Source organism: Nerophis lumbriciformis, linkage group LG10 (genome assembly GCF_033978685.3).
Source record: "Nerophis lumbriciformis linkage group LG10, RoL_Nlum_v2.1, whole genome shotgun sequence".
In the NCBI taxonomy this organism is placed as follows: domain Eukaryota; kingdom Metazoa; phylum Chordata; class Actinopteri; order Syngnathiformes; family Syngnathidae; genus Nerophis; species Nerophis lumbriciformis.
This window is the reverse complement of record NC_084557.2, coordinates 3,517,572-3,542,558: the sequence shown is the minus strand read 5'-3', so window position 1 is coordinate 3,542,558 and position 24,987 is coordinate 3,517,572. Positions and strand designations below refer to the sequence as shown.

At 39.3% G+C, this 24,987-nt stretch overlaps 1 protein-coding gene across 1 annotated transcript; it reads left to right on the top strand.

The window, feature by feature from the left end:
• Positions 1–110: 110 nt before the first annotated feature.
• On the top strand, positions 111–23,828 carry ldhbb (lactate dehydrogenase Bb). The gene is made up of 8 exons (XM_061970415.2): positions 111–250; positions 5,806–5,941; positions 6,018–6,135; positions 9,162–9,335; positions 14,151–14,324; positions 14,389–14,506; positions 21,917–22,040; positions 23,572–23,828. The coding sequence occupies exons 2-8, from the start codon at positions 5,813–5,815 to the stop codon at positions 23,737–23,739; spliced, it is 1,005 nt and encodes a 334-aa protein (XP_061826399.1). The 5' UTR covers positions 111–250; positions 5,806–5,812; the 3' UTR covers positions 23,740–23,828.
• The last annotated feature ends 1,159 nt before the right edge of the window (positions 23,829–24,987 follow it).

Below are 24,987 nucleotides of genomic sequence, written 5' to 3'. Positions count from 1 at the left end.
TTTTGACGGAGGTATTTATTGAGCCTTTTTCTCTCGGCAGGGATGTTTGTCGTCTCAGGTCATCCTTGTAGCAGCTGACCGAGGTAGTGCCCAATGGAAATCTTTTTAGGAAGGCAGGTGGAGAGGCTTATGGACAATTAATTCCAGCAGGCTGTCGGCAACCACCGGAGCTGTGCCGCAGATTTTTGGAGACAAGTGAACCGCAGGGAAGACTCATCTCGTTGTACACTTTGGACTGCTATTTTGTCAGGTGAGCTCAGAGACGGTATTATTAAATTATATTCTACTTGAATTGGAAAATTGTTTTATATGATCCAGTGAACACTATTTGGTCCAATTAGTCACATTACTAAAAGTAAATAGTCATTTATAGAATGTTGTAATGCAATAATGTTATATGGCCTACAATAAACATCTACTGTACCACACTGATGTATCACTGCAAATAGGCAAAGGCATAATACAATGATTAATTAATACACTTGAAATGGCACATTTACTGTTGATTACAATTGTGTACAAACTATATACAGGTAAAAGCCAGTAAATTAGAATATTTTGAAAAACTTGATTTATTTCAGTAATTGCATTCAAAAGGTGTAACTTGTACATTATATTTATTCATTGCACACAGACTGATGCATTCAAATGTTTATTTCATTTAATTTTGATGATTTGAAGTGGCAACAAATGAAAATCCAAAATTCCGTGTGTCACAAAATTAGAATATTGTGTAAGGCTAATACAAAAAAGGGATTTTTAGAAATGTTGGCCAACTGAAAAGTATGAAAATGAAAAATATGAGCATGTACAATACTCAATACTTGGTTGGAGCTCCTTTTGCCTCAATTACTGCGTTAATGCGGCGTGGCATGGAGTCGATGAGTTTCTGGCACTGCTCAGGTGTTATGAGAGCCCAGGTTGCTCTGATAGTGGCCTTCAACTCTTCTGCGTTTTTGGGTCTGGCATTCTGCATCTTCCTTTTCACAATACCCCACAGATTTTCTATGGGGTTAAGGTCAGGGGAGTTGGCGGGCCAATTTAGAACAGAAATACCATGGTCCGTAAACCAGGCACGGGTAGATTTTGCGCTGTGTGCAGGCGCCAAGTCCTGTTGGAACTTGAAATCTCCATCTCCATAGAGCAGGTCAGCAGCAGGAAGCATGAAGTGCTCTAAAACTTGCTGGTAGACTGCTGCGTTGACCCTGGATCTCAGGAAACAGAGTGGACCGACACCAGCAGATGACATGGCACCCCAAACCATCACTGATGGTGGAAACTTTACACTAGACTTCAGGCAACGTGGATCCTGTGCCTCTCCTGTCTTCCTCCAGACTCTGGGACCTCGATTTCCAAAGGAAATGCAAAATTTGCATGGTTGGGTGATGGTTTGGGGTAATGAACAGTCCTGTAAAGTAGGAGAAAACCAATACTTATGATCATTGATTAATTAGTGGACGCAAACATTAATATTCCATTCCGCTGTTTTATATCTGAAATACTTAATGATAAAATGTACTCTTAAAAAATATGTGGTAAATGTAACAGATATTTAATGATATAAAGAAAATATAAAGCATATACAGATACTAAAATCTTAAAACAGAATATCAAGTCAAAACAATATTTTACTACACTGCAAAAAAGTCAGTGTTCAAAAACAAGGAAAAAACATACAAAAATGAGGGGTATTTTACTTGAACTAAGCAAAATTATCTGCCAATAGAACAAGAAAATTTGGCGTGTCAAGACTTTCCAAAACAAGTAAAAGTAGCTAACCTCAATGAACCCCAAAATACCTTAAAATAAGTATATTCTCACTAATAACAAGTGCACTTTTCTTGGTAGAAAAAACAAATATACCTTTTTTCTCAGTATGTTGAAAAATATTCTTAAATGAAGTAAATGCTAGCGCCATTATCTTAATGATATGATATGCGCTCGGCATTACATTTCTTGAAACCAGGAAACTTATACTAAAAACTAATTTATTGTTCTTAATGGAAATTCAACAAGGCAACCGCTTGTTACTCTCGGGGTCTCCTAGCCGCTCAGGCAAATCATATTGTCTAAAAATGCATTTTCCCATCGATAACATGACATCATCGCGCCAAGTGCGTGCTCTTTCAGTCAATTAGTGCGCAAGGAATATATATTTATATATATATATATATATATATATACCGGTATATATTTATTTAAATATTTTTATTTACAGCCCGGACAATTTTTTTTTATTGAAATTTTGAATAATTTATCTGAATGAGCATGAACTATTTCTGTTCAAAATTGTTTGAAATGTCTAATGTCATATGTTTAAATATTAACTGTCAGTTTACTGTACTGTGTCAACTGTACAGGAGTACATCTTTTCTATTGTTTCATTGAAAATAAAACAGCAAAGTCCATTTGGCTGTCATCTGTTTTAATTATGAGACACAATTGTGTCAAAGTCATGATTTTTTTTTTTTCATGTTTGAAATAAGAAATTATTACTTTGAAAAAGCAGTTTTATACTTGTGAGTGTTGGTGACACAGCTTTTGCAACAGTTGATATTCTAGTTTCAAGCATGTTTTACTCAATATAGGTCATCAAATCTCAGCAACAAGCTGTAATATCTTACTGAGATCATTTAGGACCAAAACCATTAAAACAAGTAAAAGACTCTAACATAAAATCTGCTTAGTGAGAAGAATTATCTTATCAGACAGAAAATAAGCAAATATCACCCTTATTTGAGATATTTCATCTTACTTAGATTTCAGTTTTTGCAGTGTAGATCATGTTCAGTATAGGCTGATTTAACACCAAAGTAATGATATAGTATGTTGTAATAAATCCAACATTATTGGACGGCATAGCTATGTTTGTTTTTATCATTTTACCAGTAAATGACATGCATTTGGAATCATATGTGTTACACAAACATTTAAAATTTGAGTAATACATTTTTTAATACTCGTAATAATATGGGTTGTTTTTTTTTGGTATGGAGTGAAAGTTTTTCTTCTATTGACATTATTGAAGCCTGCATCCAAGGGTTGTCCAAAGGAGCGAGTGCAGCATATGGAGGCTGTGTTAAGAGATTACTGTAACTCTTAGCAGTCTTTCTTTGGTCCCTCTGTCAAGTTTGGCATGAGATTATTACGCTCTGTTTGGTGAGGAGGGAGGAGGAGTCACATGGTGACAGTGCAGCTGAGCAGGTAGACAGTGACACCAGGAGGTTATCACATGCTGGTGTTTGTACCTGACAGCATTGCAAGTAAAGAATCATGTTCTTCTTTTACTGTGATGCCTCTAAAGCAGCGTTTCTCAAAGTGTGGGGCGCGCCCCACTAGTGGGGAATAGAGATATGACAGGTGGGGTGCGAGGAACGGGAGGAAATTTCACTTTAAATTTTTTTTTTTATTATTACATTCTTAGATTATTTTTTTTTTACTATGCTTTCATTTTCTATACACACTGTAAATCACTTTGTGATTCTGTCTATGAAATCCGCTATATAAATAAATGGAAATTACCGGTACTTATTTTTACTGTAGGCTTTAAATTTCTCGGTAGAAGCGAAAGTTTGACAGACATAGCAACAGTAACTAATGGGGGCGGGGCTAAGCGGAACAAACTTTTGCGCGGATGGGTAGCAGGCTAATGTGTGGACCACAATTACACAAATATATACATTTGTGACTCGCACTTCAAAGGTCGTCGAGCCAGAGCCAGCGCCTGCAGAGAAACAAAAATCTGACGGGCACACACTGTGTCATTCACCGGGAAGCACTCGCGTCAAGGCAGCTCAGCCCCGAACTCAATGAGGTTTTAACAGATGTTGTGAGCGCGGTCAATTTGATCAAAACACGACCACTGAAAGTGCGACTGTTCTCTGCACTGTGTGAGGAAATGGGAGCTGATCATACAGCCGTGCTGTTTCACAGTGAAGCAAGGTGGCTCTCCCGGGGAAAAGTGCTGTCACTTGCCCTGTCTTGCCAAATGCATAGCTCCTCCTTTTTTTTTTTGCAAAGATTGCAAAGTGGCACTTTTATTTTATTTATTATTGAACTTGATGCAAGTTATTTGATGTATTATTGAACTTGATGCAAGTTATAACACTTTTTTTTATTTATTATTGAACTTGATGCAAGTTATAACACTTTTGTTTTATTTATTATTGAACTTGATGCAAGTTATAACACCTTTTTTGATTTATTATTGAACGTGATGCAAGTTATAACAGTTTTATTTATTTATTATTGAACTTGATGCAAGTTATAACACTTTTTATTTATTTATTATTGAACTTGATGCAAGTTATAACACTTTTATTTGATTTATTATTGAACTTGATGCAAGTTATAACACTTTTTGATTTATTATTGAACTTGATGCAAGTTATAACACTTTTATTTGATTTATTATTGAACTTGATGCAAGTTATAACACTTTTTTTGATTTATTATTAAACGTGATGCAAGTTATAACAGTTTTTTTGATTTATTATTGAACTTGATGCAAGTTATAACACTTTTTTTGATTTATTATTGAACTTGATGCAAGTTATAACACTTTTATTTGATTTATTATTGAACTTGATGCAAGTTATAACACTTTTTTTTATTTATTATTAAACGTGATGCAAGTTATAACACTTTTTTTGATTTATTATTGAACTTGATGCAAGTTATAACACTTTTTTTGATTTATTATTGAACGTGATGCAAGTTATAACAGTTTTTTTTATTTATTATTGAACTTGATGCAAGTTATAACACTTTTATTTGATTTATTATTGAACTTGATGCAAGTTATAACACTTTTTTTGATTTATTATTGAACTTGATGCAAGTTATAACACTTTTATTTGATTTATTATTGAACTTGATGCAAGTTATAACACTTTTTTTGATTTATTATTAAACGTGATGCAAGTTATAACAGTTTTTTTGATTTATTATTGAACTTGATGCAAGTTATAACACTTTTTTTGATTTATTATTGAACTTGATGCAAGTTATAACACTTTTATTTGATTTATTATTGAACTTGATGCAAGTTATAACACTTTTTTTGATTTATTATTAAACGTGATGCAAGTTATAACAGTTTTTTTGATTTATTATTGAACATGATGCAAGTTATAACACTTTTTTGATTTATTATTGAACTTGATGCAAGTTATAACACTTTTATTTGATTTATTATTGAACTTGATGCAAGTTATAACACTTTTTTTTATTTATTATTAAACGTGATGCAAGTTATAACAGTTTTTTTGATTTATTATTGAACTTGATGCAAGTTATAACACTTTTTTTGATTTATTATTGAACTTGATGCAAGTTATAACACTTTTATTTGATTTATTATTGAACTTGATGCAAGTTATAACACTTTTTTTATTTATTATTAAACGTGATGCAAGTTATAACACTTTTTTTGATTTATTATTGAACTTGATGCAAGTTATAACACTTTTGTTTTATTTATTATTGAACTTGATGGAAGTTATTTTATTTATTATTGAACTTGATGCAAGTTATACCACAGCTGCACAGTTATTTTATTTATTATTGAACTTGATGTTATTTTATGTTATTGAGTTTGAATGTATACAACTTGATGTTCAATAAATTTGAAAATGTTAAAGCTTGGCATTAGCGCTCTGTTGGGGCGATGGGGGCAGGTGGGGCTTGAAAACTCCCCCTTGTCCAAAGTGGGGGATGACAAAAAAAGTTTGAGAACCACTGCTCTAAAGAATGAGAAGGCGTATTGTTTGAAGGTCTCTGCCTCTTTTTTTCCTCTTTTTCCAGCTGTAAAATGGCTTCCACGCTGGAGAAGCTCCTCACCCCGCTGTGCAGCGGTCCGCCCGAGCCGCCTAGGAATAAAGTGACAGTGGTGGGAGTGGGACAGGTGGGCATGGCCTGCGCTGTGAGCATCCTGCTCAGGGTAAGAGACCCCACCCAGGTTGCTATCCTCCGAGGTGATGGGTATTACAAGATGATGATGGTGTGTGTGCGTGCAGGAGCTGGCGGACGAGCTGGCACTGGTGGACGTGATGGAGGATAAATTAAAGGGCGAGATGATGGACCTTCAGCATGGAAGCCTCTTTCTCAAAACCCCCAAAATCGTCGCAGATAAAGGTATTAAAAAGAGTGCGCTTATTCTCTTTGGTGGAAGGAATGGGAGGAAAGTCAGATTAATCACAGTATATGACTTGTTTGCATAATTTGAAATAACCCAATTTATGATCTGTTTACTGCCATTAATGTAAAGGAACATTTACATGTTGTGATCAGTCTGTCTTTATACATGCACTGCAAAAAGTCAGTGTTCAAAAACAAGAAAAAAATACAAAAATGAGGGGTATTTTATTTGAACAAAGCAAAATTATCTGCCAATAGAACAAGAAAATTTGGCTTGTCAAGACTTTCCAAAACAAGTCAAATTAGCTAACTTCAATAAACCCCAAAATACCTTAAAATAAGTACATTCTCACTAATAACAAGTGCACTTTTCTTGGTAGAAAAAAAAAAAAGAGAACTTTTTGCTCAATATGTTGAAAAATATTCTTAAATTACCGTATTTTTCGGACTATAAGTCGCAGTTCTTTTCATAGTTTGGCCGGGGGTTACTGTAAAATATCAAATAATATTATTTATGTCATTCACGTAAGAGACTAGACGTATAAGATTTCATGGGATTTAGCGATTAGGAGTGACAGATTGTTTGGTAAACGTATAGCATGTTCTATATGTTATAGTTATTTGAATGACTCTTACCATAATATGTTACGTTAACATACCAGTTGGTTATTTATGCCTCATATAACGTACACTTAGTCAGCCTGTTGTTCACTATTCTTTATTTATTTTAAATTGCCTTTCAAATGTCTATTCTTGGTGTTGGGTTTTATCAAATAAATTTCCCCCAAAAATGCGACTTATACTCCAGTGCGACTTATATGTTTTTTTCCTTCTTTATTGTGCATTTTCGGCCGGTGCGACTTATACTCCCGAGCGACTTATAGTCCGAAAAATACGGTAAGTAAATGCTAGTGCCATTTTCTTGACATAATGATATGCGCTCGACATTACATTTACTTATACTAAAAACTAATTTATTGTTCTTAATGGAAATTCAACAAGGCAACCGCTTGTTACTCTCGGGGTCTCCTAGCCGCTCAGGCAAATCATATTGTCTAAAAATGCATTTTCCCATCGATAACATGACATCATCGCGCCAAGTGCGTGCTCTTTCAGTCAATTAGTGCGCATATATACAGCCCGGATCCCCGGCCCAAAATTTTTTTATTGTAATTTTGAAGAATTTATCTGAATGTGCACAAACTATTTCTGTTCAAAATTGTTAGAAATGTCACATGTTAAATGTTTAAATATTAACTGTCAGTTTACTGTACTGTGCCAACTGTACTACTATATGAGTACGTGTACAGTTTTTGGTTATTTACCAAATTTGTAAACAATGGCTTTATCCTTTTAACATTGGGAACACTATAATAATTCTGCCCACGTTAATCAACATTAAACTGCCTCAAGTTGTTGCTCAGATTAAATAAAATGACAAAACTTTTCTTCTACATATAAAAAGTGCAACATTCAACAGTTTCAAGTCAACTCATCATGCTTAATTTATTACAGCATTTGGGAAGCCTGTAGTTGATTTATATTATGTAAATGTTATATTTGTATCAACATGTGATAGCAGGGACCCTGCCATTCAAAACTAGGCTGCTGGATTACTCATGATTGATGTAACTATAGCTGAAAAATAGTACAATAGCAATAGGAGAGACTAATCATCCCTGAACACCATGGAGTTCATGTAGGCTTAATGATGCAGTTACATTATTATATCAACTATCAGAGACAGAAACTCTTCATTTAACATAATGTCCTTTTTTGCTGCTTCAACACAGCTCAATCAACACAGAAAAAGGTAAAGTGAAATAACAGACAGACAGGGCTTTGCTGTCCGTAACACACACTCATCGCAAAATGAGCTAACGTTACGCTTAAAGCAAATTAGCCTTCCCCTCAAGCCAGGACTGCGAGCGAGCTGAGCTGCCTTTTATATTTCTAGAAGGTCAACGGGCTCATAGTGATGTTACTAGTAGTTGACTGGGAGGTGTTTATTATCATTTGGGGAGAGTCCGCTGCCTGATGCTTACCTGCTAAACGCTAAGCACTGACTACATGCGCTGTGAATACGCACTGCTGATTGGCTGTTACCGCTCTGTGTGTAACCAATCAGATGGTTGTGTGGGTGGGACAATGCTGGGTGCTGTGTAGAGGACTGACAGAGACAGAGGCAGAAGGAAGCGGAGCAGCTTGTTAAGACTTTAGCTTAGGCGGCTACTTAATATGTTCGTGTGGAAACTCGTTCGGTACACCTCCGTACCAAACGGTTCAATACAAATACACGTACACCCGTAGTTTAATGATAATACAAGCATGTTTCTTTCATGAAGACAAGAATATAAGTTGGTATGATTGTGATGACTTGCATTGATTGGAATCAGACAGTAGTGATGATAACCTCCACGTTTTCAAATGGAGGAGAAAAAAAGTCCTCCTTTCTGTCCAATACCACATGAAAGTTTGTCTCGCTTCCATACTCCTTTTTATGCACTTTACAAGAAATACATTGGCGGTAAACTCTGTAGCTTGCTAGCTTTCTGAGACTCTTATTTTGTTAGTGCATGCAGGATGGAGCAGGGCTTTTATTGTGAAGACAGGAACTGTGCAGTCGGTCTTTAGAGTTTTGCAAGGGTCTGTTGAAATAAAAAGTGTTTCTGGCCTTCCTGTCGGTCGTTTTTTCTTAATAATGATTCACAAGACCCTCAGGTGGCGTGAATGTCAATCAAGTGACCAAAGTCACGTCTTGGTGAAGATTGATGATCCATCATTTTTAGCTCTATTTTTTTAATGCCTGGCTGGTGATGGACTGACACACCCTCCACCATCCACCTAATGACACCCCTGGTATAGACAATGTTTTAAATAAGATTTTAACACTTACTTTTAGTTGGAATGTGAGTATAAAGAGAAGTTCAAATATCAAAAAGGACATACTCTATAGTATTTGTGTCAGTGTCTAACATAAGAATAGAGATCCACAGTCCTCTCCCACCATCTGTCTGTCTCAGACTACTCGGTCACGGCCAACTCCCGCATCGTGGTGGTGACTGCAGGCGTCCGTCAGCAGGAAGGCGAGAGCAGGCTCAACCTGGTCCAGAGAAACGTCAACATCTTCAAGCACATCATCCCGCAGATCACCCGATACAGCCCAGAATGCATCATCATTGTGGTGTCCAACCCAGGTGAGCAGCCCAACACAATGACCTCCAGACTTTCTTTTCATTGTCCCACATTTCTGCTCTGATGAAAAGGGTCTATTTATTTGGACACATGGCTCACAAACAGTAAATGTTCTTTCTTTGAATGGAACTGATGTAAAAGTAAGTTTTAGGACAAATTAGGCTGAATATTTTTGTGTTGAAATAAAACTACGTAAAGATCTGCTTATGATTTCACAGTAAATGGGTTATACTTGTATAGCGCTTTTCTACCTTCAAGGTACTCTAAGCGCTTTGACACTATTTCCACATTCACCCATTCACACACACATTCACACACTGATGGCGGGAGCTGCCATGCAAGGTCCTAACCACCACCCATCAGGAGCAAGGGTGAGGTGTCTTGCTCAAGGACACAACGGACGTGACGAGGTTGGTAGAAGCTGGGGATTGAACCAGGAAGCCTCAGGTTGCTGGCACGGCCACTCTACCCACCACGCCACGCCGTCCCCATCCATTTCATCCATCCATCCATTTCCTACCGCTTGTCCTTTTCGGGGTCGCGGGGGGTGCTGCAGCCTATCTCAGCTGCCTTCGATTTCAGAGCAAGTTATTCATCAATTTGTGTGTGATATATATTTATCAATCAATCAATTAATCAATGTTTATTTATATAGCCCTAAATCACAAGTGTCTCAAAGGGCTGCACAAGCCACAACGACATCCTCGGTACAAAGCCCACATAAGGGCAAGGAAAAACTCACCCCAGTGGGACGTCGATGTGAATGACTATGAGAAACCTTGGAGAGGACCGCATATGTGGGTAACACCCCCCCCCCCCCCCCCCAGGGGAGACCGAATGCAATGGATGTCGAGTGGGTCTGACATAATATTGTGAGAGTCCAGTCCATAGTGGATCCAACATAATAGTAAGAGTCCAGTCCATAGTGGGGCCAGCAGGACACCATCCCGAGCGGAGACGGGTCAGCAGCGCAGAGATGTTCCCAGCCGATGCACAGGCGAGCGGTCCACCCCGGGTCCCGACTCTGGACAGCCAGCACTTCATCCATGGCCACAGGACCTGTGTGTCTCCCCCTCCACAAGGGAGAGGGGAGCAGAGGAGAAAAGAAAAGAAACGGCAGATCAACTGGTCTAAAAGGGGGGTCTATTTAAAGGCTAGAGTATACAAATGAGTTTTAAGATGGGACTTAAATGCTTCTACTGAGGTAACATCTCTGTTACCGGGAGGGCATTCCATAGTACTGGAGCCCCAATAGAAAACGCTCTATAGCCCGCAGACTTTTTTTGGGCTCTGGGAATCACTAATAAGCTGGAGTTCTTTGAACGCAGATTTCTTGCCGGGGCATATGGTACAATACAATCGACAAGATTATATTGATTGATGTATAATCAAATGCATAGGCAACTCTGTAATATTATTATACATAAAAGTTCATATATATTTACTGTTAACAAGTGGACCTCAATAATACAATGCAGAGAAAAAAATTAAACGCACAATCTCATTAGTGTAAATTGACATTCGTTAAGAATGAATAGATTTATATGCATTCGCTGCTTCTACTTTTTGGTTGGCTTTGTTTTTTTACGCTTATTTTTTGTTTTTTTACTGTTAGAATAATTATGTATATATTATCACACTAACTTTATGCTTAAGGGCCATTGCTATAAATTATTGTCAATTGTGCTGAAGTGGCATTTTTGTATCTGTGCAAACTCGCAATCCAAAAGATTGCCAGGTTGTCTTTATCAGTGTTGTGTCTAGGGATGTCCCGATCCAGGTTTTTGCACTTCCGATCCGATACCGATATTGTTTTTGCATTTCCGATCCGATACCGATACTGACCGATACTGGCCTATCCGAGCATGTATTAAAGTTTAAAGTTATTTAGCCTACTTAGTTGTCAGAATCATGTTGAAAAGGGTTTTAATACTCTTGATAACAACTAGCCAGCTGAATTAGGGGAGTTTGAATAATACACAATGGTTGGTAACAAGAAACTGACCTGTTTATTCAAGGATAAACACAAAATAGACAAAATTATACATGACAAACAGAAATGGCATCATTGAACTAGGGCTGGGCGATATGGCCTTTTTTTAATATTGCGATATTTTAAGGCCATATTGCGATACACGATATATATCTCGATATTTTGCCTCAGCCTTGAATGAACACTTGATGCATATAATCACAGCAGTATGATGATTCTATGTGTTTTGATTGATTGATTGAGACTTTTATTAGTAGGTTGCACAGTGAAGTACATATTCCGTACAATTGACCACTAAATGGTAACACCCGAATAGGTTTTTCAACTTGTTTAAGTCGGGGTCCACTTAAATTGATTCATGATACAGATATATACTATCAGATATATACTATCATCATAATACAGTCATCACACAAGATAATCACATTGAATTATTTACATTATTTATAATCCAGGGTGTGGAGGGGGGCGCCGGATGTAAGTGTCAAAAAGACAGCCAAAAGAGTTTGATATGAGAATAAATCTAAAGTTAAAATATAGGGTAGAAATGCACCCATTTGCAGGAAATGTAGTCTTGATTTTCAAAATGTTCTTTCAAGACTTGCATGTCTACATTAAAACATTCTTCTTCATACTGCATTAATATATGCTACTTTTAAACTTTCATGCAGAGAAGGAAATCACAACTAAAAAAATCACTAATTTTTTCATATTAATGGTGTGGACGTGTGGCATCGAATGGAGATAAGCGTCTCGACAGACGTCACAATATTTGAACAATGATGACGAAAACTGTTTTCTCTGTCGTGTCTGTGTGTCGAAAAATGTTATGCGCTTATTTTTTTATTTGATTTTGTGCGTGGCATAGATTTGCCGTGCGCAGAGGACGCTTGAGCAGGCGCGCACCTTAGCGGCTGCGCTAGCATCACAGCTAACGTTAGCCATGCCGCTACCTCGCTCTCTGCTGGGAGAGGACGTATACGTATGTGACGTATGACGTGACAGTATGTGACGTATGACGTGACAGTATGTGACGTGTGTACGAAGGTGCGCTCGCTTTCTGTGAGAGGGAGACACAGGAAAGCGTGAGAAGAGCCTGTCGTGTAATGCCAGCAGCTAAAATCAACTGCATGAGAATTGTGGATGTGTTGAAGGTGTGCTGGAAAATGCGGAACGGAAATTACGGAGCAGCAGAAAAGTGGAATGTATTATTTAAATCGGTGCATTGGAAAACACGGACGGGAGTTTTTTTTTAAACTGTATCTGGATCGGCATTTTCCCATGCCTTGCCGATACGCAATTTTTGGCAAATATCGGCAGCCGATCCGATCCAAATATCGGATCGGGACATCCCTAGTTGTGTCCAGACTTGGCCTGCTGGCTGCCAAGGCCGAACATCGCCGTGATGCAGACAGAGCGGAGACAAGGCGATATGACCTGCGTCAACTAATTTTTATTCATTCTATAATCATATATTGTGTCGAACTGGAGTTGTCAAGACTAACCCCTTCCCTCAGCGACAGCTTCAGTGATGTAATAGGGCCCTTCCAAATAAATAGAGGAGGCGCGCGGGCTTGACTTTTAGAACGTAGTTTGGATCTGTAACTAGAATACAGCTCAAAACACGTGTCTCTGCATGATTACCGTATTTTTCGGAGTATAAGTCGCACCGGAGTATAAGTCGCACCTGCCGAAAATGCATAATAAAAATGGAAAATAACGTATATAAGTCGCACTGGAGCCCGGCCAAACTATGAAAAAAAACTGCGACTTATAGTCCGAAAAATACGGTACTTGCTTCTTGTCTGATTATTAGATGCCATCAGTGTTTGAACCTGACACTTACATGTATTTTTGACATTTTTGTTTTTCAATGCTTTTTTGCTGTACTCATTTTGTGCTTTTATTTTGTTGAGGCTTGTATATTTTGGGTTTTTGCATTTGAATGTGTTGGTTTATACCTTAATACGTTTTTCTTACTTGACTTTCAATACATATTTTTAGTTTTTCATTTTATTTGAATTAGTTTGCTTGCTTAAATAATTCAAAAAATACACGTTGATTTTTTGCTTTATTTTGGGGTCTTTACGTTTATTTTATGTTCAAAACATAGGCTAGACTACTGCAACGCACTTCTTGTGGGGATCCCCAGCAAGAACCCCCAGAAGCTGCAATACATACAGAATAGTGCTGCTAGGATCCTGATGAGAGTGCGGAAATATGACCATATCACACCAACTCTCAAGTCCCTTCACTGGCTTCCTGTTCCACTCAGGATTGAATTTTAAGTCTCCCTACTAACCCACCAGTGCCTCCATGGAAATGCCCCCCTCTACCTCAAATAACTACTCACCCCCAAATCCTCCACACGACACCTCCGCTCCGGACAGGCTAACCTCCTCCAACCTCCGAGGACAAAGCTACGAACTATGGGAGACCAGGCTTTCTGCTCCGCCGCTCCCAGTCTGTGGAACGCTCTCCCTGACCACCTGAGGGCACCACAGACTGTGGATGCTTTTAAAAAAAGGCTTAAACACCCTTCTTTTTAAAAAAGCCTTTTTTTTAGATGTATGCAAACTAGTTTTAGCTATTTGGCTGTTCTAGTTTTTATTTGTATTCATTTTTTATTATCTTTTTATTTGTTTTTAATACACTGTAGCACTTTGAGGTTGTTTACTCAATGTAAAGTGCTTTTTACAAATACAATCTATTATTATTATTATCTACTCATCAGTGTGTCTTGTCTGGGTTTCTTTTTTTGTATTTCATTCTATTTTCATGAGCAGAATTCCTAATTGGTGCCTTGTTTCAATGACCTCCACAGTGGACGTGCTGACCTACGTGACCTGGAAGCTGAGCGGCCTCCCCAAGCACCGAGTCTTTGGCAGCGGCACCAACTTGGACTCGGCCCGTTTCCGCTTCTTGATGGCCGAGCAACTGGGCGTCCACCCGAGCAGCTTCAACGGCTGGATCCTGGGGGAGCATGGCGACACCAGCGGTGAGGGCCTTGTGGTGGAGCTGCTGGTACACACGTGGTCTGACACTGCTGTGATGATTTCTAGTACCTGTGTGGAGCGGAACCAACGTGGCCGGCGTCAACCTGCAGGCCTTCAACCCCAACATTGGCGCTGACGGCGACGAGGAGAACTGGAAGGAGACGCACAAAATGGTGGTGGACAGGTGACACCCACTCTGCCAATTTACGCTGCTGTAGAATTGTAATCATGGTGCGCCAAGTCAGCAGTTTTGTTGTTTCATGGAGGATGATGTCAAGCAATGGAACTGCCAGTGATGGGCGGTAAAGTTAAAGTTAAGTTAAAGTACCAATGATTGTCACACACACACTAGGTGTGGTGAAATTTGTCCTCTGCATTTGACCCATCCCCTTTGATCACCCCCTGGGAGGTGAGGGGAGCAGTGGGCAGCAGCGGTGCCGCGCCCGGGAATCATTTTTGGTGATTTAACCCCCAATTCCAACCCTTGATGCTGAGTGCCAAGCAGGGAGGTAATGGGTCCCATTTTTTATAGTCTTTGGTATGACTCGGCCGGGGTTTGAACTCACAACCTACCGATCTCAGGGCGGACACTCTAACCACTAGGCCACTGAGTAGGTAACAGGCTACATGAATTGTTGCGTCTGACCAGTATTCCCTCTCAGGGAATTAAAGTCACTGGTCAATCCCAAGTTCTTTCAGATGACATATATGCAGAGTAAGAAGGACCATCAAGACAGAATAGGAATGTTATCATGTTTTACTGAAAATTTCAGGAGATCAGCTCAACCAATACATTCATATCGGCTACTCTAGTTGATCTGACACTCAAACGGAAGAGCCTACTTCTTGCACATGAAGAAAGCCCCCACCTGTCCGGAAAGGAACACGGCCTCATTGTTCTACTACAGATAAGACAAAAGTTAGTATTCCATCTCCTACAATGCAAGCCTTCAAGGTAACACACATACCGTATTTTCCGCACCATAAGGCGCCCTGGGTTAAAAGCCGCGCCTTCAATGAACGGCATATTTCAAAACTTTGTCCACCTATAAGCCGCCCGGTGTTGTAAGCCGCATCTAACTGCGCTAAAGGAATGTCAAAAAAACAGTCAGATAGGTCAGTCAAACTTTAATAACATATTAAAAACCAGCGTTCTAACAACTCTGTTCACTCCCAAAATGTACGCAAATGTGCAATCACAAACATACGTATATCAACATGGACAGAGCTGCGTGAAAAAAGCCACCCGGCCTCTTCGCGTAAACTTAAACTTACCTTAACCACTCGCTCATCTTTTCTTCATCCATCCCTTCGAGTTAGCTTTTTATGATGACGCCGGCTGGAAAGGTCTCTTTTGGCAAGGTCTTCCTTTTGAATATCACCATGGGTGGAAGTTTCTGGCCATTAGCATGGCAAGCTAGAACCACAGTGAAGGATGACTTCTCATTCCCTGTGGTGCGAATATTCACCGTACGTGCTCCCGTTGTATCCACAGTGCGTTTCACAGGAATATCAGTTGCTGTGAAATAGTAATCCGTGTGTGGATGGAGAGATTGCGTCTTTTCATGAACCGGATCCCTGACGCTTAGTAGGAGCCATTTTGTGGTCTTTACAGATGTAAACACACAAAGGAAATGAAACGTACGGTGATATCCGCGCGCTTTTTCTTCTTCTACGCGGGCGGGTGGTTGCTTACAGTAGAAGAAGAAGCGCTTCCTGTTCTATGGGGGCGGGTGCTTACCTTGGCGGTTGCTTGCGTAGAAGAAGAAGCGCTTCCTGTTCTACCGGGAAAAAAGATGGCGGCTGTTTACCGAAGTTGCGAGATCGAAACTTTATGAAAATGAATCGTAATATTAATCCATATATAAAGCGCACCGGGTTAAAAGCCGCACTGTCAGCTTTTGAGTAAATTTGTGGTTTTTAGGTGCGGCTAATAGTGCGGAAAATACGGTAGTTTACTTGCGGATATAAGATAAAAAATAGAAAGAGTACAGATGGATAAACACTAGCTGTTTTAAACATGACTATGAGTACAGAAAGAACTCTTAAACATATATGCATTCTTCACAGTAGCTAAGTTACGTAGCTTAACTACATTTTCCACTAGCTTTTCCTGTAGCTTAGCTACTTTTAGAGCCATGCCTGAGGTTGGTAGGTTGTGAGTTCAAATCCAAACTATAAAAATGGGAGCATTACCTCCCACTCAGCATCAAGGGTTGGAATTGGGGGTTAAATCACCAAAAATGATTCCCGAACGCGGCCACCGCTGCTGCTCACTGCTCCCCTCAACCCCCCAGGGGGTGGAACAAGGGAGATGGGTCAAATGCAGAGGTTAATTTCACCACATCTAGTGTGTGTGTGACTATTTTTCGGATTATAAATCTTAGTTTTTTTTACTCTGGAGCGATTTATGTGTGAAATTATACCGATAGAAGAGGAAGCGGCGCATTGTCTACCTTTGGAGTTGGCAGAGTTGTTTAGAAGCGACACTGAGGAAGAAGATTTCGTCGGATTTAGCGATTAGTAGTGACTAGGGGTGTAACGGTACACAAAAATTTCAGTTCGGTACGTACCTCGGTTTAGAGGTCACGGTTCGGTTCATTTTCGGTACAGTAAGAAAACAACAAAATATAAATTTTGGGGTTATTTATTACCAAATTTGCAAAATTTTCCACCAAAAATATTTTTCTTAGTGGAATATTTGATGTAAAGTAATGGGAACCTTGGATAGGTCAATAATTCATAATAACATTGATTTTGATTCAATATTATGTTTTGAGCAATGACAGTTTGAAAGAAAAAAAAACAGCTTTGTTTTATTAGTCAACATTGCAACTTTTTCTAAATTACATTTAACCTTTTAAGCTTTTTTATTTCACTTGTTCACCTGTTTATTTGAATAGTATTTTTAGAATGTGCTGTGGGCCTTTAAAACATTAGCTGTGGGCCGCAAATGGCCTCCGGGGCAGACTTTTGATACCCCTGCTTTAGATGGTAAAAAATTAAATCTGATAAATCTATGGATAAAAAGCAGAGCCTGTTATGTTTTTAACCCCTTTTTAACCCTGAACGTACATTGAAAATACACGCAACCCTAACTCAAAATGCCGGACATTTGAGGCATTTAAGAAACTCCGCCCTGACAGTTCCGCAAGAGAGGACGTATAGTCAGTCTATCCTAGCCCGTTAGCTGCCAGCATGCCGTGTGTTGTGCCTCGGTGTGCATTGTTTACACAACGTGCGTTACGCTACTTAATATGTCCGTGTGGAAACTCGTTCGGTACACCTCCGAACCGAACAGACACCCCCGTACTGAAACGGTTCAATACAAATACACGTACCGTTACACCCCAAGTAGTGACAGATTGTTTGGTAAACGTATAGCATGTTCTATATGTTATAGTTATTTGAATGACTCTTACCATAATATGTTACGTTAACATACCAGTTGGTTATTTATGCCTCATATAACGTACACTTATTCAGCCTGGTGTTCACTATTCTTTATTTATTTTAAATTGCCTTTCAAATGTCTATTCTTGGTGTTGGCTTTTATCAAATAAATTTCCCCCAAAAAAGGCGACTTATACTCCAGTGCGACTTATATATGTTTTTTTCCTTCTTTATTGTGCATTTTCAGCATGTGCGACTTATACTCCGAAAATTACGGTAGCTTGCCCATCACTGATATAACTCTACTATTTTACACTTCCATCATGGTGTCTTAAACAGCAGCAATAGTGTCAAAATTGCCTATTTGAGTTAATTCAGCAGGTCATAAGTTAGCACACCCCTTTTAGGTTTGAGTTTTGATTGACTTTTTTGATTGATTGAGACTTTTATTAGTAGGTTACATATTCCGTACAATTGACCACTAAATGGTAACACCCAAATAAGTTTTTCAACTTGTTTAAGTTGGGGTCCACTTAAATTGATTCATGATACAGATAGTATATATACTATCAGATATATACTATCATCATAATACAGTCATCACACAAGATCATCACATTGAAATATTAGAGAGAGAGAGAGAGAGAGAGAGAGAGAGAGAGAGAGAGAGAGAGAGAGAGAGAGAGAGAGAGAGAGAGAGAGAGAGAGAGAGAGAGAGAGAGAGAGAGAGAGAGAGAGAGAGAGAGAGAGAGAGAGAGAGAGAGAGAGAGAGAGAGAGAGAGAGAGAGAGAGAGAGAGAGAGAGAGAGAGAGAGAGAGAGAATATGGACAGCAAGTAGTGGGCAGAGAGAGAGAGATCGATCAGTAGGCATAAGAAAGTAGGATATGGACAGCAAGTAGTAGAGAGAGAGAGACATAAGAAAGTAGGATATGGACAGCAAGTAGTGGGCAGAGAGAGAGAGATCGATCGATCAGTAGGCATAAGAAAGTAGGATATGGACAGCAAGTAGTGGGCAGAGAGAGATCGATCGATCAGTAGGCATAAGAAAAAGTACCTGCATTTGATTGTTTACATTTGCTTATTAACAATCCGGGGAGGGTGTTAGTTTAGGGTTCATGACATTGTACTATTTTATATTTTGGGGCAGTGGACTTGTTCCATGAATACCGGTACTCTTAATGTGTTAGCTAGCTCGCTACTTCCTGGTTTGCTAAGTAAGAAGACTGGATTGTACTTTTTATTTAAACAGCCATCCATTTTCTACCGCTTGTCCCTTTCGGGGTGGCGGCAGGTGCTGGAGCCTACCTCAGCTGCATTGGGGCGGTAGGCGGGGTACACACTGGACAAGTCGCCACCTTTCTTAAAATAATATCAGAAGCGGAAAAAAATTGGATTGCTTTTGTCCTTTTGTTAGCTATAAAAAGTAAATGGGTTATACTTGTATCGCACTTTTGTACCTTCAAGGTACTCAAAGCAATATTTCCACATTGACACACTGATGGCAGATACTTTGTGTTACTGCAGGCTACTTCCTGCTTAATGGAGAAGTATGAAGGCTATACCATTAGGGATGTCCCGATCCGATATTTGGATCGGATCGGCTGCCGATATTTGCCAAAAATTGCGTATCGGCAAGGCATGGGAAAATGCCGATCCAGATCCAGTTTAAAAAAAAAACTCCGTTTTCCAACGCACCGATTTAAATAATACATTCCACTTTTCTGCTGCTCCGTAATTTCCGTTCCGCATTTTCCAGCACACCTTCAACACATCCACAGGTCTGTGGATTCTCACGCAGTTGCTTTTAGCTGCTGGCATTACACGACAGGCTCTTCTCACTCTTTCCTGTGTCTCCCTCTCACAGACAGCAAGTGCACCTTCTTACACACGTCACGTCATACGTCACATACTGTCACGACACACGTCACATACTGTCACGTCATACGTCACATACGTATACGTCCTCCCCGAGCAGAGAGGTAGCAGCATGGCTAACGTTAGCTGTGATGCTAGCGCAGCCGTGTGAGCAACGCTCCCTCTAAAGGTGCTCGCCTGTGCAATTGCGCACTGTTTAAGCGTCCTCTGCGCATAGCAAATCTATGCCACGCACAAAATCAAATAAAAAAATAAGCGCATAACAATTTTCGACACACGGACACGACAGAGAAAACAGTTTTCGTCATCATTGTTCAAATATTGTGACGTCTGTCGAGACGCTTATCTCCATTCGGTGCCACACGCCCACACCTTCAAAATGCCGAGGCAAAAATTTCCACATCAACACCGTATTAAAAAATTAGTGATTTTTTTAGTTGTGATTTCCTTCTCTGCATGAAAGTTTAAAAGTAGCATATATTAATGCAGTATGAAGAAGAATGTTTTAATGTAGACATGCAAGCCTTGAAAGAAAATTTTGAAAATCAAGACTACATTTCCTGCAAATGGGTGCATTTCTACTCTATATTTTAACTTTAGATTTATTCTCATATCAAACTCTTTTGGCTGTCTTTTTGACACTTACATCCGGCGCCCCCCTCCACACCCTGGATTATAAATAATGTAAATAATTCAATGTGATTATCTTGTGTGATGACTGTATTATGATGATAGTATATATCTGATAGTATATATCTGTATCATGAATCAATTTAAGTGGACCCCGACTTAAACAAGTTGAAAAACTTATTGGGGTGTTACCATTTAGTGGTCAATTGTACGGAATATGTACTTCACTGTGCAACCTACTAATAAAAGTCTCAATCAATCAATCAAAACACATAGAATCATCATACTGCTGTGATTATATGCATCAAGTGTTCATTCAAGGCTAAGGCAAAATATCGAGATATATATTGTGTATCGCAATATGGCCTTAAAATATCGCAATATTAAAAAAAGGCCATATCGCCCAGCCCTAGTTCAATGATGCCATTTCTGTTTGTCATGTATAATTTTGTCTATTTTGTGTTTATCCTTGAATAAACAGGTCAGTTTCTTGTTACCAACCATTGTGTATTATTCAAACTCCCCTAATTCAGCTGGCTAGTTGTTATCAAGAGTACTAAAACCCTTTTCAACATGATTCTGACAACTAAGTAGGCTAAATAACTTTAATACATGCTCGGATAGGCCGGTATCGGTCAGTATCGGTATCGGATCGGAAATGCAAAAACAATATCGGTATCGGATCGGAAGTGCAAAAACCTGGATCGGGACATCCCTACATACCATACCAATTTTATTTATAAAGCCCTTTAAAAACAAGCACAGTTGAACTGCAGGCTTACACACAAACATGCATCCAAAATAAATATACGCCACACATACACCCCCCCCAATCCAACGCCCTTGACGCAAATCCCATAGGGGTGATGAAAGGATGGTCAGCACCTGAGAGCTGCGGCCTACCACCATGACCCTGCACTCCCTTCCCTCTGTTGCTAGATATCTGGAGATGTACGTTGTAATATGTATATGTGCTTTTGCTATGGAGGTTTTTTCCCACTCCAGACTGGAGCCCATTCTAGATTGTATTTTTGTACTCATCCTTCCCCAGCGTTTTACCTTTTTCCCCATCTTTTACGGGGCGTCTTGTGGCGACCCATCAGCGTTCCTGTTCTGTAACCCTGTACACTGTTTGTTTGTCTCATCTTGAACGGGTTTGTGCTGAAAACAAAGGTTCCTTTTACTTGTGCAATGACAATAAAGACCTATCCTATCCTAAACAAAGAAATAGAAGCAAAGGACAGACTAAAAAATAACATTTAAAACAGAAGTAAAATACACATTGAAAAAGCAAATACAAATTATCCTAAGAACAATTTGTTAGATAAAAACAGTTTGAAGTCTCATGCTGGGTTAAAAGCCGGTGAATAAAAATGGGTTTTAAGAAGAGTCTTAAAAGTAGCCAAAGAAGGGGCCTGTCTCACATGAAGAGGGAGATGGTTCCAGAGTTTGGGATCCGCAACAGAGAAGGCCCTGTCGCCTCGAAGCTTGCGCTTTGATTTAAGTACCTCCAGGATCAGCTGATCAGCTGACCTGAGGGAGCAGGTGGGTGCATAGAGGTGGAGCAGCTCAGAGAGGTACGGTGGGGCAAGACCACGTAAGGATTTAAAAACAAGTCAAATCATTTTAAAATGGACTGTAAAAGACACCAGTGGAGGGAGACTGTGTGACAATGTTGTTGTTGTGTGCCTGCCAGCGCCTACCAGGTGATCAAACTGAAAGGCTACACAAACTGGGCCATCGGCCTGAGCGTGGCCGACCTGACCGAGAGCATCGTGAGGAACATGAACAGGATCCATCCCGTCTCCACCATGGTGCAGGTGACCCACTCAGCCTCTCTTCTGCATACCTGCCAACTACTCCAGGTTTTCCCGTAATTAGTACGGTTTTCATCAACCTATTCCGGGTTACGGTTGCAGTGATAAAAAATACGGTTTTTCATTAATTAAAAACAAATATTTAAAAAAAAGTTTTATTCACGAAATCGCGTAACAACAATGACAATCGACACTGCTTCCCGTAACTTCCTATCGAGCCATTCCGAATGCCATGCGCGAGGCTATTTATAGCACCGCTGCCAAGCACGAGGCACCAGTTGCCATTGTTTCCAAACGAGCGAACGATCATGGAATCAGCCGGAGAAAAATCGCATACGAGTTTTAAACCGAAAAGAAAACTGCAGTCATTCTGTGAAGAATATTCAAAAGCCTATCCGGGAATAATTATCCGTTCCAAAAAGGGTGAAAACTACGCGAATTGCACCTTGTGCAGACAAGATTTTTCGATCGGACACGGAGGAATTAGCGATGTAAAAGACCACGTTGGGACAAAAAAACACAAGTCTAATGCCGTTGCTAGCGATACAAGTGGAAAACTTTCAACGTTTTTCGTCGCCCAAACAGATTCTTTGGATGTGATAAATGCCGAAGTTTTATTTACGGAGGCAATAATTGAGCAAACAAAAAGGTAATGACACCAATGTTATCTATTGGAATTGTTTAGTACTGTTATACTGTTAAAAGTGTTTATACTATTTATGCTTTCAAGTCCAAGTTGAAGAAATCTTGTTAAATGTTGACAGCATAACTACCAAAATACAGAAGTATGTCCTTAATATTTTTGCAGTGCTATTTCTGTTGAAAAGTTAAAATGATTACATTAGAGATGTGATGTGCCACTTTTCAAGTGTCTGATGGCTTAAATTAATTTTCATTAATTTTTCATATTTTGAATTCTTTTGAAAGGCTTACAAAAAAACTACATTTGAATTGTAATTCCATGCTATTGACAGGACTATTAATTTTAATGAAGTTAGCTTACCATGTTTACAGTATGATAATTGTGATAGAAATGTGAATTTTAGGCACAGAATATTTTTTACAATTGAACAAGGCAATAGATTATACAAGCTTGGACAGAAAGTTAATAATGACACCAATTTTTTTTTTAATGGAATTGTTTAGTACTGTTTTACCATTTGTTTACTGTAAAAATGTGAAAGGTTGACAGGATAACTGGCATTAACTGTCAAAATAATTTCAAACTATTGAAGTTAGCTTACAGAATAAACATGTCAATCAACCCATATGATTTTTGCTGTAATATTTTTGTTTTGAAAAGTCACTGTGACTGATAGAAAAGTGATGGTTTTAGCAACATTTTAACCTGTCTGAATGCAATCAATCATTTTGCTTCGGGGTCGAAGGAACCCCCCACCAGGACTTTGTCCTGGACCTACCGGGGCCTGCGGCCCTTGGACCCTGGCTACTAGGTTTTTCTGATTTCAAAAGTTGGCAGGTATGCTTCTGTCAGGAGTCTATAGATGTCTGACACACACATGGTCACACACAGGGCATGTACGGCATCCCTGAGCACGTCTACCTCAGCCTGCCGTGCGTCTTGAACGGCGGGGGCGTGGCCAGCGTGGTCAACGTCACGCTCACAGACCAGGAAGTGGCCCAGCTGCGAGCCAGCGGCGCCACGCTCGGAAATATCCAGAAGAATCTGCAGGACATCTGAGTAGTCAGCGGTAACTCTTCTTCTCCCTTTGAACTCCAGCTCAGGTCTCATAGAATCTATAGATCCACTGAAGTCCACACATTTAAACTTATGCAGGCGCCATCTAGAAACTAGTTTTTGTCATAAATACACATTATATTAAAGTCTTATTGGCACAAATAAAACAAATCAATTGTTTTGTTTTGTTTTCCGGCTAATGTACCCACAATGTTGGATCATTTTCCACATTGTGGGACGAATGAAGGCTTTTTCCTTACTTTTGTTTTATATTTGTATTGCAGTCCCTCGCAACACCACGCTTCAAATATTGCCGCTTGCTGATTTTTACATTTCTTTTAAGCATATTCTACCAAAATTCTATTAAATATATCACTCCTGCAGTAGTATTGACCACTAGAGCAGACCAAACAATCAGATCAGTACCTCAGGCAGCGTCCTTACATTGGATGAAAAGAGTGTAAAGGTGACCAAATGGTGTTATTTCATGTCCGGAGGACTCTCTTGATGTTGAACATCTTATTTAGAAGGCTATAAACCGTTCTCACGTACTATTATAATTAGGGATGTCCGTTAATATCGGGCTGCCGATATTATCGTCCGATAAATGCTTTAAAATGTAATATCGTAAATTATCGGTATCTGTTTCATAATTATCGGTATCGGTTTCTAAAAGTAAAATGTATGACGTTTTAAAACGCAGCTGTGTACACGGAGAGGTACAGAGTGCCAATAAACCTTAAAGGCATTTCCTTTTCGTGCGTGCCGTCCGAGTCACATAACAAACAAGAATGACAAACACATTTCGGGAGACCATCCGCACCGTAACACAACATAAATACAACAGAACAAATACCCAGAATCCCTTGCAGTACTAACTCTTCCGGGACGCTACAATATAAACCCCCACCCACCCCGCCCACCTCAACCTTCTCATAGTCTGTCTCAGGGAGAGCATGTCCCAAATTCCAAGCTGCTGTTTGGATAGATAGATGGATAGTACTTTATTGATTCCTTCAGGAGAGTTCCCTCAGGAAAATTAAAATTCCAGCAGCAGTGTACAGAATTGAGATCGAATTTAAAAAGTAAATAATGGGGGCAGAAATGGAAACAGAATAGAAAAATATTACAATAAGAATAAAAATAAAAAGCAACAATGAGAATAAAAATATAACAGTAAAATAATATAACAAGAGAAACTAGGCAGTAGTGACCATGTTATGAAAAAGTATTGCACTGTTATTGTTTTGA

What these genes read in the sequence shown, in the direction of transcription:
- ldhbb (XM_061970415.2), top strand. Translation starts at nt 5,813, where the DNA reads ATGGCTTCCACGCTGGAGAAGCTCCTCACCCCGCTGTGCAGCGGTCCG. An exon ending in CATTGTGGTGTCCAACCCAG is followed by an intron (nt 9,336 to 14,150) that starts GTGAGCAGCCCA and finishes TGACCTCCACAG; the next exon opens with TGGACGTGCTGACCTACGTG. An exon ending in CCGTCTCCACCATGGTGCAG is followed by an intron (nt 22,041 to 23,571) that starts GTGACCCACTCA and finishes GGTCACACACAG; the next exon opens with GGCATGTACGGCATCCCTGA.